Here is a 17,877-nt window from a genome sequence, read left to right as displayed (position 1 = left end):
AAAAGTACAAAAATAGAAAAAAAAATGCAGTTTTATTGAAACTGTCAAAAAGTTCAGAGCGCCGTGCTGCGACAGCCAACGACCATGGCCAGCAGCGCCATGCGAATGTACATGCCGTACTCAGCCTGTCGGAAGTAGGCCGCACGAGGATCCGAGTCAAAGTCGCGGCTAATCTCCTCGACGCGCGGCAGCGGATGCAGCACAATGGTACGCTTATTTGCCCGTGTCATCATTTTGGGCGTGACAATAAAGTGGCCGCAGCACTGCAAAAAAATAAAGGTGGCACAAATCCTGAGTTCCAATTGCTTCAGAAACAAATAACAAGCGCTCCAGTCGGGAGTGTCCAACTGGTTAATATCCTAAATCCAGCCGGGAAGCTTCATACAATAAATGTCCTTCTATGAATGTGGCTTAGACATATGATATAGCAGACAGACATGTTACGGTTTTGTAGATATGTTAGGAGAATACTGCAGATCTTAATTGGTGAGAAATTTTTAAAGATTTCTTGACAAACAGAAAAGTTTTCCACACCGATTCTGCTTATGTAGCTATATGCTATATTATTCCGATGTGTATAATACTTCGCTTAGACGCGAGGAGAATGGAAAACTCGTGAATCGAAAAAAGGTCTTCTTTAAAGAAACAGACGGACACACACTCGGCTGTTACCCCTGATTAATATTAATTAATTTGAAATCGGCGACAGACGGACAGGCGGATCTCGACCTCATCTCTAGGGGATTGTCTCAGGCTTCTCCAACTAGTATTTTGAAGACCATGCTACCCATTTGGATCAGGTACGGGTTATATAAATGCACATGATTGTCACATACGCGCTGGTATTCCTCCTCGCTCTTGAAGCGTTCGCGCTGGATGCGTGTCATGTAGAGCACATCGGTGGTGGGCAGCGCCTGCTCTATGCTGTCGAACGTTAGCTGCGTGACGCCGCGTTGCTGCAGATAGCGCATAATGGGCTCGGGCATGCCGAGGCCTGGCGGGGCCACGTACTGCAGCGTGATATTGTAGAGGGTGAGCAGACGTGCCAGCGAGTGGACAGTGCGTCCGTTCTTGAGGTCGCCAACCATGGTGATTGTTAGACCGTTGACGGTACCGATTTCCTCACGTATGGTGAAGACATCCAGCAGCGCCTGCGTGGGATGCTCACCGACCCCGTCGCCGGCATTGATCAGCGGCTTGCGCGAAAACGAAGCGGCGCGCTGTGAATGTAGAGGGATTCCGGATGAGGTGGACACATTTCGAATATGGTAATGGTGACAGTATGTACTTACCGCAACGGCGCCCGGCTCGGGATGACGGAGCACCAGGACATCCGCATAGCTGGCCATCACCTTGATGCTGTCCTCGAGTGTTTCGCCCTTCTTCACCGACGAGGTGACCTGATCCATGTTGATGACATGTCCGCCCAGGCGCTGCATTGCCGCACTGAAGCTGCACTGGGTGCGTGTGCTCACCTCGTAAAAGATGCTGGCCATGATTTTGCCGCGCAGCAAGTCGTCAACGGGCCGGTCTTTGGTCACGCGCGATTTCAGCAGCTGCGCCAAGTTAAATATGTCGTTCAGCCGCTCCTTGTCGAAGGTGTCCACGGATAGGACATGCTTGCCGACCAAGCAGTGTGCCACCGGATTAGGCGTGGGCAGCAGCGAGTTCTTCTGCAGGTACTCCTTCAGCGTGGCATTGCTGGACGAGTCGAGACGCAGTCGTGGCGCCGGCGACACCGGACGCAAGATGCTGCCCGCCGCCGGCGATGTACTTGCGCCGGCTTCGTCCACGAAATGCACGCTGGTGGCACGTGAACCCGTGGCGCCGGTGCCAGTTGCTGTGCCGGTGCCTTCGGTCAATAGACGGGAGAAGGTGTCGTTGACATCGGTATCGCTGGGCAGGTCGCTGCCTTCGGCCTCGGACTTTTGCGGCAGCGGCAGCTTGGAGCGCACATTCTGGCCATAGCCGGGCTGGACCAGCACTTGGCCATCAATGTAGGCGACCTCGCCGCGCAGCACGACTCGATGGACGCGACCCTTCACCTTGGTGCCGTGGAAGGGCGTCCAGCGGGCTTTGGTCTTTAGTTCGTTGTTGCTGATGGTCCACTCCTCGTCCAGATCAATCTCCACGTATGTCTGCGGCTGCTCGGGCAAATTGAAAATATTGCGCGGATTGCGATGAAACTTGCGCTTAATATCCTCCAGGGTGATGCGACCCTCGTGCACGGCCTGCAGCAGCAGCGGCAATATGGTCTCCAGGCCGGGGAAACCGGGCGGCGGCCGCTCCGATTGCTTCTCAGCGAGCGTGTGCGGTGCATGATCTGTGGCAAACACATCAATGTACTCCATGTGCTCCCAGAGCGCTTCCTGATCCTCGGGCGAGCACAGCAGCGGTCGCACCTCCGCCATGCCGGCGCCCAGGCGCTCCAGATCGCGCGTGCTGAGGAACAGATGATGCGGACACACCTCGCAGGTAACCTTCATGCCCTTCTCCTTGGCGGCACGTATCAGCTGAATCTCCTCCTTGCGCGCCACATGGCAAATGTGGATCGGCCGCTCCAGCAGATGGGCCAGCAGCATAACGGCCGCCATGCTCTGCCGCTCCGCATGACAAACGATGGGCGCCCGCTTGGGCCAGCGCGACAGGTGACGCTGCCAGGCGGCCATGTCGCTGAGCCTCAGCGTGCCGTACGTATCGTTGAGGTACATCTTTAGGCCGCACGCCTGCGTGGCCAGCTCATGGGCATGCTCCCAGTTGGTGTCCGAGGCGCCCACATATAGCGCATAGTCGCAGCGGGCCCCGGCTCGGGCCAGCTCGCGGAATTGATTGAACGTCTCGCGATCCACAATTGCCGGATTCGTGTTGGGCATGGCACAGACCATTGTGACGCCGCCGGCTAGGGCGGCTGCGGTGCCGCTGGCGAAGTCCTCCTTATGGGTGGCGCCCGGCTCCCGCAGATGCACATGCACGTCTATGAAGCCCGGCAGCTTAACAATGCGACGCGACGTCATGCAGTCGGTGTGCGTCTTCATGCCCGGATTGCGGCCAGTCACACGCATCGATTCCACCAGCAGCTTGGTGCACTTGACGTCCGTCACCAGCGGTATTGAATAGTCGACCGCCAGGCGACGTGTCCGATAGCCATGCGTCATGAATGATGAGACCCTGGGTTCGATTCAAAGTCAATTAACAGTCTTATAAATATCTATAATTCACTTGCACACACAACTTTAAAAAAAAAAACAACAACAAAAAGACGAAGCATTACATGAATTCATGAGAATCGCATAGAAAGGCTTTGTTTAAGCGGGCAGAAAGCGAGTAATCGAGAATTGGCGAGTATAATATAAGAAATGAGAGAGAAAACCAGTGATTGAGGCGGAGAGATTTAAAGCAAGCGAGAATGGGTTAAATAAAATGAGAGAGAAAGCGAGTTAAATGAAGAATATAACAACTTGGCGAGAAGAGAAAAGATTTAACAACACTTTAATAGAGAAGTATAACTTAAATACATACGTGTAAGATTACTTAAATTCATGAAAATCGCATAGCAGGGCGAAGTTTATGAAAATAAAGAAAAATTTACAATAAAATAAACCTATTATAATACGCATATATTACATGAGAGCCCATCCCAACTAACGACTCAGCTCGTCATGCTGATCGAGAATATAAATACTAAATGAATACGGAGATGACAAAAACAAGCTATACATATATGCATAGATAACATGATGAGTACTCAATGGGTTCGAAGATAGACATAAATAACAGCATACTTAGTTATGAGTACTCATATGAAGGGTTCACATATGAATGAGCTTGGGGGATTCTTATTTAAGTTTAAGTTTAAGAATTAGGGGCTATCCATGTTGATCTAGCTCACATTTCCCGATCAATTGAAGAGGTAAACATGACTTACCTGCGGATTCCGCCACCACGCATGGGTAAATTGATGACCAGATCGAATTGCTTGTTGGCCAGAAACTCGGCCAAATGTCGCAGCTCTCCATTGATATCATCGGGTGTTGTCTTATCGAATGTCCACTGTACGGACTCCACCTGCAATCGAAAGAAGAAATGGGGCATTGCTTAGCATTTGTATGAAGCATGCAGACCGAGTCCCAAGGCCAAATTTACCACCATTCATTGGCAAATGTTTGCCTAGGCCACATAAAGATATTGCTCTTTATAGACCTACATAATAATTCACTTGTACATGGACAATAATAATACCAATGCGAATAGCATTTGTAACAATAAAACATTACAAGCGAAAAGTGGCACAGTGGCACCCTCAGACAAAATAACGCATCGATAAATTATCGATTATCTACAATCGATCAATTATCGATTATACAAAATGCTCAGCATTTCGGTCCTGTTTTTATTTTGAGTGAGCCAAATTAATGAACCCTTACCCGTTTTTGCATGGGAGCTTTAAATGTCAATATTACTTTGTCGATATATATCGATATCGATAACAACTAGCAATAGCCCGTTAGAGTTTTGCTCAAAGCTGACTGTTCTATTTTTAAAATTCTCTTCAGTTACACATTCCATTTTTAATAATGCTGACGGCAAACAAGATTGTAAATTAGATAGCGTGGGTTTCGACATTTCCGATCTTAAATCATATTTTAATGTATTTTAATGTATGCTTTTAGATAACAGATTCGTATTTTGCATTAATAACACTCAAATGCAGCTCATTAGTCTTGGAAAAACACACGTAACTGTGACAGAAAAAAACGAAAAGAAAGCCCCCCGTATTGATAGTGTTTTTTTCTGGAATATTTAAATTTGCGTTGGGATTTAGCTGAAGAGGAATTTCAGCAGGTCTTTAAATTATATGCATAATCTAAAGACAATTAAGATTAAGTATATCCAAGTATAACAAGTATATCCCATGGATATAGATGTATTTTTTTTGCATCTCATTTTGTCAGTTTGCTCCACTGTGCGCGCAGTCATCGTGGGACTTTTGTTGCTGTTGTCGTGTTTACATGCCAGAAAGGCTGATAACAAGGCCTCCCCACTTGGCCGGCCGGAAGTGTAGGAGGAATCGGCACTTGTCGCCAATAGGTGCCATTGTTGGTATTGGTCTTGACGGCGATCTTATCTAGGCAACAGCAACATCAAGAGCGACAGCGACGACAACGAGATTGGCAAGAAAATGGCATTTGATCAGCGTGATCGGTATCAGTAAGAAAGGAGCCACAGCTGCAAGCGCTGCGCTGCGTTTGTTATCCTCAAGTCGAATCCCCAGCTGGACACACATACACACAGACACATAGACACCCAGCCGATCCATGGGCTGTACCTGGTCCAAGGCGCCAGACGGCAATGCGTTGCCCAGTCCGCTGCAGCAGCTGCAAGCGGCGGAGGCGCCGCCCCGTGTGCAGCAGCGTCGCCGCCAGGAGGAGAAGCGCCAGCGCCAGCTGGCCAAGCTGCAGAAGCGCAACGCCCGCAAGCGGCGCCATCAGCGCGGCGCCAACAGCAACAGCCTGCGGCGCAGCTTGCGTGGCAACGGCAGCGGCAGCATTCGTGGCAGCCCCAATCTGGCGCCACAGCTGCGGCTGCTCGGGGGCAGTAACGGCAGCAGCGCCACCGAATGTGTGAGTGCGCTCTACGCCCGGACGCTGGAGGGGCAGCGGGAGGAGCACCAGCGCGTTATCGAGGAGAAGACGCGACATCAGCTGGAGCGGCAGCTGCACACGTTCCTGCTCAACCAACTGCTGCTGGGCATCCAGTTCTTTGGCCATTACGAGAACGAGCTGGCCGCCATCGACGAGCAGCTGCAGGCCAGGCAGCGCGCCTGCGGCCAGACCCTCAACGAGCACAGTCTGATCCATGCCAGCGCCATCGATGTGGCCGTTGCCAAGCGGCTGCTCTTCAAGCCCACGTAAGTTTCGAATACTAGGAGCCTACATTAGTCCAATATCTTCCCCTGAAGTTCTTGAGTAATTAACATTTGCTGAGCTCGAGTTAACCGGACATAGATTCGTGCCAACAATATTTATAGTTAGGACAGAAGAGCAAGCTATCTGTTGTCGTGTATTCACTGCCTAAGGAACTCCTGCCGGTTGCAGGATCTGCCTCCTATTCGCAACTGGTTCGCCCAGTAACCCACCAGGATACGCAAAGCTCGCCTCCGTCCGAATGAACAGATTTGCCGGCTCAACGAATCTGTGTATTCACCCGACTCCACGTATAAACTGTTGAGATACCCACTCCTCCTTGAACAGGATATTCCAAGGGTAATTTCAACACGTGAGTGTAAAGCGTTCCTTTTGCTTACAAATCTGGCTAGCAATCTGGTCAAGACACAAGACACTTCAACAAGAACGGAATGAGACTGACGACAGGAGTCCTAACGGGTCACTGACGGAGCAAGGACGCAAGCTCTCAGCCTCGACCCAATTCTGTCACAGCTGTTGCGATAAAGGATGCAGACAGAAGGCGTCCAACATCTTCTGGGTGTCTGTCGCGTGCTTGAAGAACTGGACAGTGTGGACAGCTCTATCTAGTCAATCTAGGGCAACCAAAACCTAGCCAAGCCACCCAGGGCAAGCTCCTAGTCGGGTGAACTTGAACCCTCGGGTCAAACGGTTGCTAAGGTTGCTCCCATCCCATATTTTATATGACTAACTAACATTTAATGCCAACAGCTAGTCGGATAACCTTGCCTAATCGATTCTCCTTTTTGTGCACAGAGATGGCCCACATCGCCAGTCGGGCTCAGGCCATGTTCCGGCACAGCCGCAGCCGTTGCAGAAGACGCTAACCTACGTGGTGTTCGAGAATGTGGATATCGCCAGGGCCAATGACGCTAACTATGACTCCATAGCGGCGCTCTGCAAGGTGCTGTTGGAGACGGACTACTACAACACGACGCCCTGTCGCTCGCAGTATGTCCAGCTGCTGGAGCAGAGCCGCTGGATGGGCTACGTGCGTCTCAAGCTGCGCGAGCCGATGCCCATGCAGTGCAGCTCGGGCAGCAGCCCGAGCAGCGACGAGGGCGACATCGATGCCGCCTACAGCAGCTCCGGCTACAGCACTATCGGTCCTGGCTCCAGCTCGAGTTCGGGGTCGTTCTCTGGCAGAGGCAGCTGGTGCGAGGGCGACTACGATCATGTGTACATAGCGCGCCTGAATACACAGCGACCAATGTCTGAGCTGAAGCTCAGGTGCGAGGAGCCACTGCAGCGCAATGTGCTGCCCGAGGCGTGTGTTTGCCGGCTGATCAGCTGCCTGCCAGCCTGGCTGGAGCAGAGCGACGACGACGAGGTGGACTCCAATGCAAGCAGCAGCAGCGACGACGAAGAGGATGACGCGCATCAAGATCTGCAGCAGTGGCAGGAGAGCAGCCGCTCCGGCTACGAGACGGTACAGGTGTTACGCCAGTGTCGCGTGGAGCAACAGCGCCGGCGCGATCTCCTCCAGCAATGCTATCTCAGCTCCCAGCAGTTTATGAACTACTTTGCCGAGCTGCTGCGCCAGCAGCTGGCTCGAGAGCTGGGCATCAGCCAGTCGCAGCTGTCGGCTGGCAGCTATCGTGGCTGCAGCATCTATACGGCCACGGAGGAGCTGGTGCCCGCCATCCATGTGCCGCACAGCTGGCCGGACTGCGCCTTTGAGTTCAATCTGCGCGCACGCCCGCAGCTGACCAATCTGCACACGGGCGAGAAGTTCCAATGGCCGACTACGTTGATGCGCAAGCGTATTCAATCGTTTGGCTTCCATGTGGTGCCCGTGGGCTATGCGCCGAAGCGGGCGCGCAATCCCTTCCGGGAGCTGGAGTGGCGCATTGTATTCCCGCAGGCGGAACAGTTCCTCGAGCGTCAGCTGACGCGCATGCAGCTGAAGATCCTGCTGCTGATGAAGGCCCTGGTGCGGACGTTCGTCAACGAGAAATGCCAGGCCATGGGCCACATCATGGAGCAGCTGCGGACGCATCTGTTCTGGCAATGCGAGCGACACAGCAACGACTGGCCGGAGGAGTTTCTGGGCGAGAGGCTGGTGCGCTTCGTGCGCACCTTTGCCGATTGCCTGGCCAAGAAGCAGCTGAGCGACTATTTCATCGAGCGTCGCAATCTCTTCGAGCATGTGGCGGAGGACGCGCTCATGGAGCTGCGCGCCATCATGGCGGGCATAGCCGAGCAGCCGCTCATGCATGTGCTCCAGGCGCTGCGCAATCTCCAGCATGCCGATGACTTCTATCCCAAGCTCAACTATCGCCGGCTGCTCGACAATCTGCTGGCCCAGGACTATCTGCAGCTGCGCGGCTGGGCCAAGTTTGCGCGGAACACGCTGCCCGCAACGGTACAGCAGCGGGAACCGCAGCGGGAACAGCAGCCGCCAGAGCTGGAGCCCAGTGATGCACAGGGTCTGCTGGGCATGCGTCAGCATCAGGAGCGCACGCGCGGCAAGCTGCGCCGCAAGACGCAAATGCTGCGGGCCCAGCAGCTGAAGCTGGCCGAGCAGCGACGCGACTCCGGCGAGTCCCTGACGCTGGACTTGCCGCTGCTGATGCCCCGCACATCGCAGGCATCCCACACATCCAGCAACACATCCGCCACAGGTGCAGCTGCAACAAAAACAACGACAACGACAACAACAACGACAACACCTCAGCTCAACGACGGCTTTGAGATCCTGCGGCGCACCAATCTGCTGGAGCTGCTGCTGGATCACATGCTGGCCATGCTGGCCAAGGCGACGGAGTTTCGCAATGCACAGCACGCCCAGCTCTATTTGGAGCAGGCGCAGCGCCTTTGCCGGCTCTACCAGCAGCTGGGCTGCTCCCAGTATGCCCAGCACTATACGGACGCACTGTGCCAGGCGGCGAGCAGCATCGAGCGGGCCAGCACCAGCGCCAGCACTAGCCGCGGCAGCCCCGCCGCCAGCTGCAGCTCCAGTCCCATGCGCCGCAAGTCTCTTAAGTTTGTGGAGCATGTCGTGCAGATGCACTCGGGCGAACTGCTGCCGCTACAGCCACCCTCGCCACCAGGCACACCGCGCGCGCCACCATCCGCGCCGCCCAAGTTCAATAAGCACGACGACGACATCATCCTGGAAGCCAGCCAGCCAGAGCCCCAGCTGAAGACGGAGCGCGAGCCGGCGCCAGAACCAGAGCCCGAGCCAAAGCTAGAAGCCGCTGTGCCAGCCAGCTCCATGGAGGGCAGCATGTTGGGCCCGCTGCTGCAGCGACTTCAAGTGGATCCTGGAGCACTGCAAGCCATAAGCACCAAGACGGAGCAGCTGATGCAAACATTGGCGCCGGAAGCGAAGCGCGACGAGCTACGTGACATGCTCAAGCGGAATACACAAAAGCTGAAGAGCGCTTTCAATTAGCAGCTGCTATTCCCCCCGACAGCCCGAATACTCCCCAGAGGCGTTATCTATATATACATCATTCTATGAGATTATCGGAATGGCCCTCAAGTACGCCCGATTGGCTTCTGTTCGGTCTGCTGCCCATCTTGATAACTCGAGACTAATTGTAAAATGAAAACCGAGCGAAACGCAACCAACTTATTGCGATTGTCTTTAAAGCTCTTTGTTAAATGATAAGCAAGTTTTTTTTGTAATACACTGGTGGGCATTACCCGGCTTTGCCTGGGCATACCCATAGGCAATAATTATTGAGTTTCTTCTGACCTATTTTCAATTTGGGCACCGAATTCCCTGATTGCGACTTCTCATTATATCATTAAATAAAAAAAATAAAACATCTATAATAAATTTTAGCAATCGCAGATTGTGTCTAACCTTCTGGTTCTTCCACTTGCGCGCTCTTCTTCTTCGAGAGAGAGTCGCAGATAAAGTTCCCCCAAAGCATATGTTTGGGTGGCATTCAATCGGACAACTATATGATATGACTTGAATAGGAGGCACTTCTACTCACGTCAACGCCGTGCTCCGCGTAGAAGTCACCGGTGCCCATCGAGGCGTACAGCTTGTAGCCCATTTTGGCCAGATCTCGAATGGAGGAAAGCAGCTCCATTTTGTGCTGTGGGCAAGAGAAACAGAGAATTACATGTGGGAATTCTATATGTGAAAGGTCTACGCACCTTGAAGCTGCCAATGGATAGCAGAATGGCATTTTTGGGTATCTGGAAGCCGGTGGACATCATCGCTTTTAGGTAGGCCTCGTAGCGATTGTCGCCAAAGCAGGCCACCTCGCCGGTGGAAGCCATCTCGACGCCCAGCTGGACGTCGGCGCCGGCGAGGCGCGAGAAACTGAACTGTGGCACCTTGACGCCCACCTTGCCGACGCCGTGAAGCACATCGATGGGCTCCACGTCCATGCCAACAATGGCGCGTGTGGCCGTGGCAACAAAATCATGGTCGAGTGTTTTGGATACGAAGGGAAAGGAGCGCGAGACACGGACATTGCATTCGATGACCTTTAGCTCGTTGTTTTTGGCAATGAGCTGCATGTTGAAGGGTCCGGTGACATCCAGGACGCTGGCCAGGTCGCGTGTGATGCGCTTGATGGCCTCCAGGGTCTCGGCATTCAAGTCCTGCGGCGGCGTGACCAGCGTCGCGTCGCCCGAATGAACGCCCGCGTTCTCCACATGCTCGGAGACGGCCATGCACAAGATTTGGCCATCGGCTGCAACGGCGTCCACGTCGATTTCCTTGGCTTCGGTCAAGAACTTGGATATGACCACAGGATGCTCGCGACTCACCGTCGAAGCGGCATTCAGATACGTCTCCAGATCCTGATCTGAGTAGGCCACATTCATGGCCGCACCCGAGAGCACATAGGAGGGTCGCACCAGGCACGGATAGCCCACCTCCTGACAGAACTCAACGGCTGACTGAAGATTGGTCAGCTCCTTCCACAGCGGCTGCAAGATGCCCTTTCTGTCCAGCATGCGCGAGAACTTGAAACGATTCTCGGCACAGTCAATCGACTCGGGCGAGGTGCCAAGCACCTTGGCCTGCTGCCTATGCAGATCCATGGCAATATTGTTCGGTAACTGGCCGCCCATCGAGAGTATGATGCCATCGGAGCGCTCCGTCTCGTAGATATCCATGACGACCTCGAAGCTAATCTCCTCAAAGTACAAGCGATCGCACATGTCGTAATCGGTGGACACCGTTTCCGGATTGTAGTTAATCATGATGGTCGACTTCTTCAGATTGCGCAGCTCCCGCAGGCAACCGACGGCGCACCAATCGAACTCCACGGAGGAGCCAATGCGATAGACACCCGAGCCGACGACAATCGTATGGCCACCGGGAAAGAGGACATCATGCTCGGATGCATTGTACGTGTTGTATAGGTAATTGGTGCTGGCGGGCCATTCGCCCGCCACGGTGTCAATCTGCTTGACGTAGGGGCGAATGTTGTGCTCGTGGCGCTGCTGGCGCACGGCCAGTTCCGTGCTCTTGGTGGCCATGGCGATCTGCTTGTCTGCGAAGCCCAAGCGCTTGGCGCTGAGCAGCAGGGCCGGCGTCAGCTGACTGCCAGCCGACTCCAGCTGGCCATAGAACTGGATGATGTGCTGCAGCTTGTGCAGGAACCAGCGATCGATTTTGGTCAGCTCGTGCAGCTCCTCGATGCACATGCCCGCACGGAGGGCAGCGGCCAGCACAAAGGGACGACGATCTGTCGGCTCCGATAGCTGCTCCTTTTCGACCGGCGCCAGATACGGATCGAAGCCCTGGACATCGCCGTCAACCATGCGCAATGCCTTCTGGAATGCCTCCTCGAAGCTGCGTCCAATGGCCATCACCTCGCCGACGCTCTTCATGGAGCTGCCAATGTGCTTGCTGACGCGCACGAATTTGGCCAAATCCCAGCGTGGTATCTTCACCACACAGTAGTCCAGGCTGGGCTCAAAGCAGGCCGTCGTATTGCCCGTCACCGAGTTGCGGATCTCCGGCAGCGGCTCGCCCAGCGACAGCTTGGCGGCGACATATGCCAGCGGGTAGCCGGTCGCCTTGCTGGCCAGCGCCGAGCTGCGCGACAGCCTGGCGTTCACCTCGATGATGTAGTACTGCTCCGAGTGCGGGCAAAGCGCATACTGAATGTTGCACTCGCCGACGACGCCGAAGTGCCGGATTACCTTGAGTGCGGTGCTGCGCAGCATTTGGTATTCGCGATCGGAGAGGGTTTGCGAGGGCGCGACCACAATGCTCTCGCCCGTGTGTATGCCCAGCGGATCGAAATTCTCCATGTTGCAGACCGTGATGCAATTGTCGTAGGCATCGCGCACCACCTCGTACTCCACCTCTTTCCAGCCCTTAAGCGACTTGTCCACAATTAGCTGATTGGAATGGGCGAGCGCCTGCTGGGCGAGCGTCCTCAGCTCCTGCTCGTTGTTGGCAAACCCGGAGCCCAGGCCGCCCAACGAGAAGGCGGCACGTGCCATCACTGGATAACCTAAACGGCCGGCTGCATCTAGGGCCTCGGCCACGGTATACACCGCCTCGGATGGCGCCACGCGTTCGCCAATCTCATTGACACGCTGGGCGAACAGCTTGCGATCCTCCGTCTCGATGATCGATTGTATGGGCGTGCCCAGGATGCGTACATTGTACTTGGCAAAGACACCGGCACGCTCCAGTTCGACGCCGCAGTTGAGGGCCGTCTGGCCGCCAAAGGTGAGCAGGACGCCGTTGGGCCGCTCCGATTTGATGACCTGCTCGACATAGTCGGGCGTCAGGGGCAGGAAATAGCACTTGTCCGCCATGCCCTTGGACGTCTGGACGGTGGCAATGTTGGGATTGATCAGCACCGTTTGTATATTTGACTCGCGCATGGCCTTGATGGCCTGCGAGCCGGAATAGTCGAATTCGCCGGCCTGGCCAATTGACAGGCCGCCGGAGCCCAATATGAGCACCTTGCGAGGTCGCGGCAGCGCCTCGGGCTGGGTGACGCGCAGCCGACGTGAGATTAGATTGGGCACGCCTATTTGCGGCTGGCTTATGGCTTCGAGAAAAACATCGAAGAGGAACTCGGTGTCCTTGGGACCGGCATGATGCTCCGGATGGAACTGAACCGAGAAGTAGGGCTTGGTGCGGTGCACAATGCCCTCGTTGGTGCCATCGTTGGCATTGACAAACAGCTCCTCCCAGTCGGCGGGCAACTTGGCCAGATCGACGGCATAACCGTGATTCTGCGAGGTGAGCAGACAGCGCCCAGTGGCGCGATGCAGGCAGGGTAAATTGTGGCCACGATTGCCGTACTTCATCTTGTAGGTGTCGCAGCCGATGGCCGTGGCCAGCAGCTGATGGCCCAGGCAGATGCCAAAGATGGGCTTGTTGCCAGCCTGCAGAACGCGCTTCACTTGCTCCACAATCGGTTGGCAGCTGGCCGGATCGCCCGGTCCATTCGATAGGAACAGCGCATCGTACTGATCCTCCTTCAGCTCTGCGCTCCAGGGCAGCAGCTGCACGGACGCGCCGCGCTGCACCAAACAGCGCAGCTGATTCAGTTTCAGACCGCAATCCATGATGGCAATGCGTGGTCCACTATTCTGCGGCGACTTGTACAGCAGCGGCTCCTTGACGGCGCACTCCTTGGCCAGATTGCGCTCGTTGGGATCCTCGAACGGGGCCAGCTGCTTGCCCGGCTTTTCATAGACAATGCGTCCCAGCAGGCTGCCCTGCTCGCGCAGCTTCTTGGTCAGGGCGCGCGTATCGATGCCGCTGATGCCAGGCACCTTGTGCTCCGCCAGCCACTGGGACAGCGTGCGCTGTGAACGCCAATGCGAGGGCGTGTCGCAAATCTCGCCCACCACCAGGCCGGCCACCTGGACGGCGCCCTGCAGCCACTCAAAGTGCTCCGGCAGTCCAAACTCGTCCAGTTCGTTGACATCCGGCACTCCATAGTTGCCAATTAGCGGATAGGTCAGGACCAGAATCTGCGCACTGTACGAGCGATCCGTCAAGGCCTCCGTGTAGCCGACCATGCCCGTTTGGAACACCACCTCCCCGCTTGTGGGCGTGCTCTTAGCGCCGAATGCCCAGCCCGGCATCATGGTGCCATCCTCCAGCACAAGATAACAATTCGCTTCGTTCATTTCGCAGCTGAATCAAGCAAAATATGAAAAAAACTATATTTAACCACAGCATTATCCAAAGCTCTTATTTATAATTAAAGTTTAGTTAGATCGGAGGGCATAATTCCAAAAAAAAAAAATATAAGCTATGTATACAGACCCATCAGTCTATTGGGTAAGCCCGTCCCTCAGAGGTATTGAAAAACTATTTTTGAGATATTTTGATATTTTTCATGCGCCTTATGCAAGCCCTTCTTTCTTAAGTTATCAAAATTATTATAGATATTTCATAGATTCATAGATTATTTTTCTTTAATATCAACTTCTCGTTTTTATCATACTATAATTCTTGCCCGAGTTTCCTTTTTCTAATGGAGCTCACATTTCAATTGCAAAGATTTCCTTTCATCAGAGTCTGAGCTGAGAACTATTATTTGTATATTATTATGCGGAATGCTTATATATATAATGGGTTGACAGCAGCTGTCTATGAAGTTAATTATAAAAAAAACAAATAAAACAAAATATTTGTTTACTTCTCGGCGTGGGTAAGTCTCACCAGTGCATGAGATAAACAAAATTATTCAAAGGGGGAACAAGTCGGGTCCAATTTTTATGAACTAAGCAAATAATTCAAAGCTTCATGTCATTAGAGCCCATGGAAAGGCAAATCAAAAATCGTCGGAATGATATCAAGTTTTTGAATGCCTTGCCTGAGAACTGCATAGAAGGGCGATTTTGATAAGGCCTGCCTTGCCTGAGAACTGCATAGAAGGGCGATTTGTTTAAGACCAGCGAGTAAAAGGGAAAGGAAGATATAGATTAAAGCGCCAAATTTTAACATTTGACAGCTTTGGAAAACACAACAATAGACGACAACCCAACCTGAATGAAATTTATGGAGAAAACCCACAATTTTATCGCACTGCCCCCAAAGGTCTTTAAATTGGACGCGTTCTTACGGGCAAGCATGCAGGCAGAGGCATAGTGCTACATTGACTTTTATATATGTACTTTAACCTGTTTCATTTAGCTTGATTAACGATAACTGATTAAAGTCGCCCAGTTGCTTATATGCAAATGTATGTAAAAACAAGTAAAAGTGTTTAAAAGTCGCGAGTGCCCGACTGGAGGATACCCTGAATCTTCTTCGACCAACACTCAATGCAGTTAGGCTAAGCTCCTTTGTCTGAGCATTAATATAAATAAAACAAAAAGCTAGTTCCTTCGGCAGGTGTCGAACTCGCAACTGCCTTCAACCGACCAAACTAATTGCCATCGCCTCATGCCCCACAGCCTAACCATGAATTGAGTTATTATGAAAAAAAAAAGCTAAACTATATAACTTCACACACACGAAACGGAATTGCACCTCTACTTATATGTGTGCACATGTGCACAGAAATTGTCGAGCTTTGCGCTATCTGTCGCTACTATTTCTGTAATAACTTCCATGCTTCCTAACCGTTCTTGATGCAATTTTATGCAATATATAATTTTGTGATGGAGCATATTCGTATATTAATCAAAAGACAAGATCATTAAAATTGTGGTTTAAATTGGTGGCCAGTTCCAATTGATATATTTATTTGCTCAAAAAACCGAATTTCAATATCAATATTATATCGATTGCTTGAAAACGGGACAAAAGCTATCGATGATCGAAAAATCAAAATATCAAACTGATTGTTTTAATAGATACTGAGATCGACGGACAGCTCGACTCGGCTATTGATGCTGACCAATAATATATGTATATGTATATGCTCTATAAGGTTGGAGATGTTTTCACCTGCCTGTTACATACATTTGCACAATAAGAATATACCCCTTTTAACCGCATTCAATGAGAATCCCCGACCAAATTAACTGTAAATTGTTTGAGACTTCATGGAAAACATACTAACGATTCGATTTTGAACCTATCCCAAGCTATCATGCTGTGGGTAACAAAGCTTGTGCTCAAATTACAATACAGGGTATTCTTTACTGTTAAGTGCTTTATCAATACCATTAACGTGGACCGCATGGCGCTCTTATCTGGCATTTACAACGTGCATTCAATAATGCTGGCCACATTGCATATTATCGTATACATGCATGCACTGATAAGATTGGAGGTTCTGGTTGGTGAATTCCGCAGGGAAGAGAGTCGGCATGGGGGTCATAGCCAAAGAATTGTAAGTCCTTTACAAAATGAAGCCTCTAACGTCAATAGATTCGAGCTCTAAAACCCCATTTGCATATGTACATCTTTATATACATACATGCATACATACATACATATGTAATGCCATTCCCGTTTGGAAAACAAACGTGAACAGCTCTCCTTGAACTTGAGACCGGTTTGGCTTACAAAAACACACATCCACGCACACACAACACACACACACACACACACACACACAATAGAGAGCCACATACACGTGTGAGCGAGCGGATACTGTCGAAAGTTCACTTAGCAATCTTCATTCACTTTGCACTTCACTTACATATTGCGCCTCGCCAAATGCCTGAACTTCTATAATTACAATTGAACGGTTAATTAGCGGATTGGTTCTGTCGTTCGCAGACAACACGTGTGCACGTGTTTATTTGTGTCAATGCGCGCTACACTAAAACGAATACAACTGGCTTGGCGGCAGTAGGCGACTGATTAAGAGTCTCGCTCGACAACAGGCGGATAGTAATTTGCTGGGTTCGACAATTCCAAGCTTTAAGCAAGCAGTCAGAGAGAGACAAAAAAAGTCTGCCATATGTTCAAGCGTGCATATGTATGTATGTATGTGCATACACACATGCATGCTCGTCTCAATAGTTATAGGCATAAATCTTCGTTTCAATAGCCTTAAGTAGGAGCAATATGAGAGTTTAATATTTACCTGCATACATATATCCATTGAACTTTTAGTTTTTAATTGATTTGCCCAGATGAGGCGCAGAGTTTATCAAAAAGCAGCGATGTCCTAAGCTCCTTAAATATCCAAATTGTGTTGTTGTCGATTACATATAAATTCTCCGATACCTTTGATACTCAATCGTTATATCGATAAGTGCCCAGCTCTGGTATAACTGCATTTTATTGAAAGGATTAACTTTAAAGCACAGAATTGATGTTCAGGTTGGGTTTGAGTTCGCGTTTCTTAGTTCTTAAGAAATATGAATTATTGTTTCATTAAATGAGTATTTATCACTATCGAAATATCAAACCAATTAAGAAAAACAATCGAACAGGCGCTTGCTAAACTGCATTTAAAAATGTCCTACATATTTGCGCCTCAACAAAACAGTCGTTTTTCAACACTGGCCGCACCGTTATTCCAAACATTACTTATACAGCTTGGATTCTTACTAGTGCATTTCGCTTAACGGATGTCTTGCTGCATGATTAAAATTGAAAAAACATGATATTGCAAAGATCGTAATTAAAGCATAAGTATTATATGTATGCAACGCCAGCATAGTTATAAAAGTAAACGATTTATCGAAATGAGAGCAAGCGTGCAACAGTGGCAACGCTCTGCTGGCAGCGCAGCACAGCGGGCCAGACTGTTGTATATCGAGTAGATTTAATTTGCGCGGCAAGTTTAAATGTCCAGGCCGAGCCAGTTCTTGTTGAGCTGTTTTCAAAACGTTATTGTACAACCTGATAAGTGCAATGCAAATTTTAAAATGCATTTTTTCTCGCGCAATGAACACTTAAAACTGGGCTAAAGAGATTAGATCGCATGAATATGAAACTAGTGACATACTGTTGCAACATTATATTGCAGTATTTATGAATTTTAATATATTTGTATGTATATACATAAATAAATATATATTTTGGTATATACGTTATGTGCCTGTGTCA

General features: G+C 51.0%; 2 protein-coding genes across 3 annotated transcripts; one reads left to right on the top strand and one right to left on the bottom strand.

The window, feature by feature from the left end:
• Nucleotides 1–39: 39 nt before the first annotated feature.
• Nucleotides 40–16,644, bottom strand: LOC115766480 (CAD protein). Of its 2 annotated transcripts, XM_030710429.1 has the most exons (7): nucleotides 16,517–16,644; nucleotides 10,080–14,052; nucleotides 9,914–10,018; nucleotides 3,926–4,065; nucleotides 1,293–3,168; nucleotides 837–1,220; nucleotides 54–263 (listed from the first exon to the last, which is right to left on the bottom strand). In XM_030710429.1, the coding sequence occupies exons 2-7, from the start codon at nucleotides 14,043–14,045 to the stop codon at nucleotides 54–56; spliced, it is 6,681 nt and encodes a 2,226-aa protein (XP_030566289.1). In that variant the 5' UTR covers nucleotides 14,046–14,052; nucleotides 16,517–16,644. The 2 variants fall into 2 exon arrangements, with proteins under 2 accessions (XP_030566290.1, XP_030566289.1); XM_030710430.1 differs by lacking the exon at nucleotides 16,517–16,644 and having other exon boundaries at nucleotides 40–263; nucleotides 10,080–14,045.
• On the top strand, nucleotides 5,249–9,898 carry LOC115766481. The gene is made up of 2 exons (XM_030710431.1): nucleotides 5,249–5,908; nucleotides 6,720–9,898. Exons 1-2 carry the CDS (start codon nucleotides 5,316–5,318, stop codon nucleotides 9,358–9,360), a joined length of 3,234 nt encoding a protein of 1,077 aa, XP_030566291.1. The 5' UTR covers nucleotides 5,249–5,315; the 3' UTR covers nucleotides 9,361–9,898.
• Nucleotides 16,645–17,877: the final 1,233 nt, after the last annotated feature.

Source organism: Drosophila novamexicana, unplaced genomic scaffold, assembly GCF_003285875.2.
Source record: "Drosophila novamexicana strain 15010-1031.04,08,12 unplaced genomic scaffold, DnovRS2.1 tig00001151-arrow-arrow-pilon, whole genome shotgun sequence".
Lineage (NCBI taxonomy): Eukaryota > Metazoa > Arthropoda > Insecta > Diptera > Drosophilidae > Drosophila > Drosophila novamexicana.
Note: the sequence above shows the minus strand (reverse complement) of the source record. Positions and strands in the feature narration are given on the sequence as shown.

Bases quoted from the DNA above. Each gene is read 5' to 3' on its own strand.
- LOC115766481 (XM_030710431.1), top strand. From the start codon at position 5,316: ATGGGCTGTACCTGGTCCAAGGCGCCAGACGGCAATGCGTTGCCCAGT. The intron at 5,909-6,719 runs GTAAGTTTCGAA...TTTTGTGCACAG, and splicing joins CGGCTGCTCTTCAAGCCCAC to AGATGGCCCACATCGCCAGT.
- LOC115766480 (XM_030710429.1), bottom strand. From the start codon at position 14,045: ATGAACGAAGCGAATTGTTATCTTGTGCTGGAGGATGGCACCATGATG. The intron at 10,019-10,079 runs GTGCGTAGACCT...TCTTGCCCACAG, and splicing joins TATCCATTGGCAGCTTCAAG to CACAAAATGGAGCTGCTTTC. The intron at 4,066-9,913 runs GTGAGTAGAAGT...TTTCGATTGCAG, and splicing joins ACGCGGAGCACGGCGTTGAC to GTGGAGTCCGTACAGTGGAC.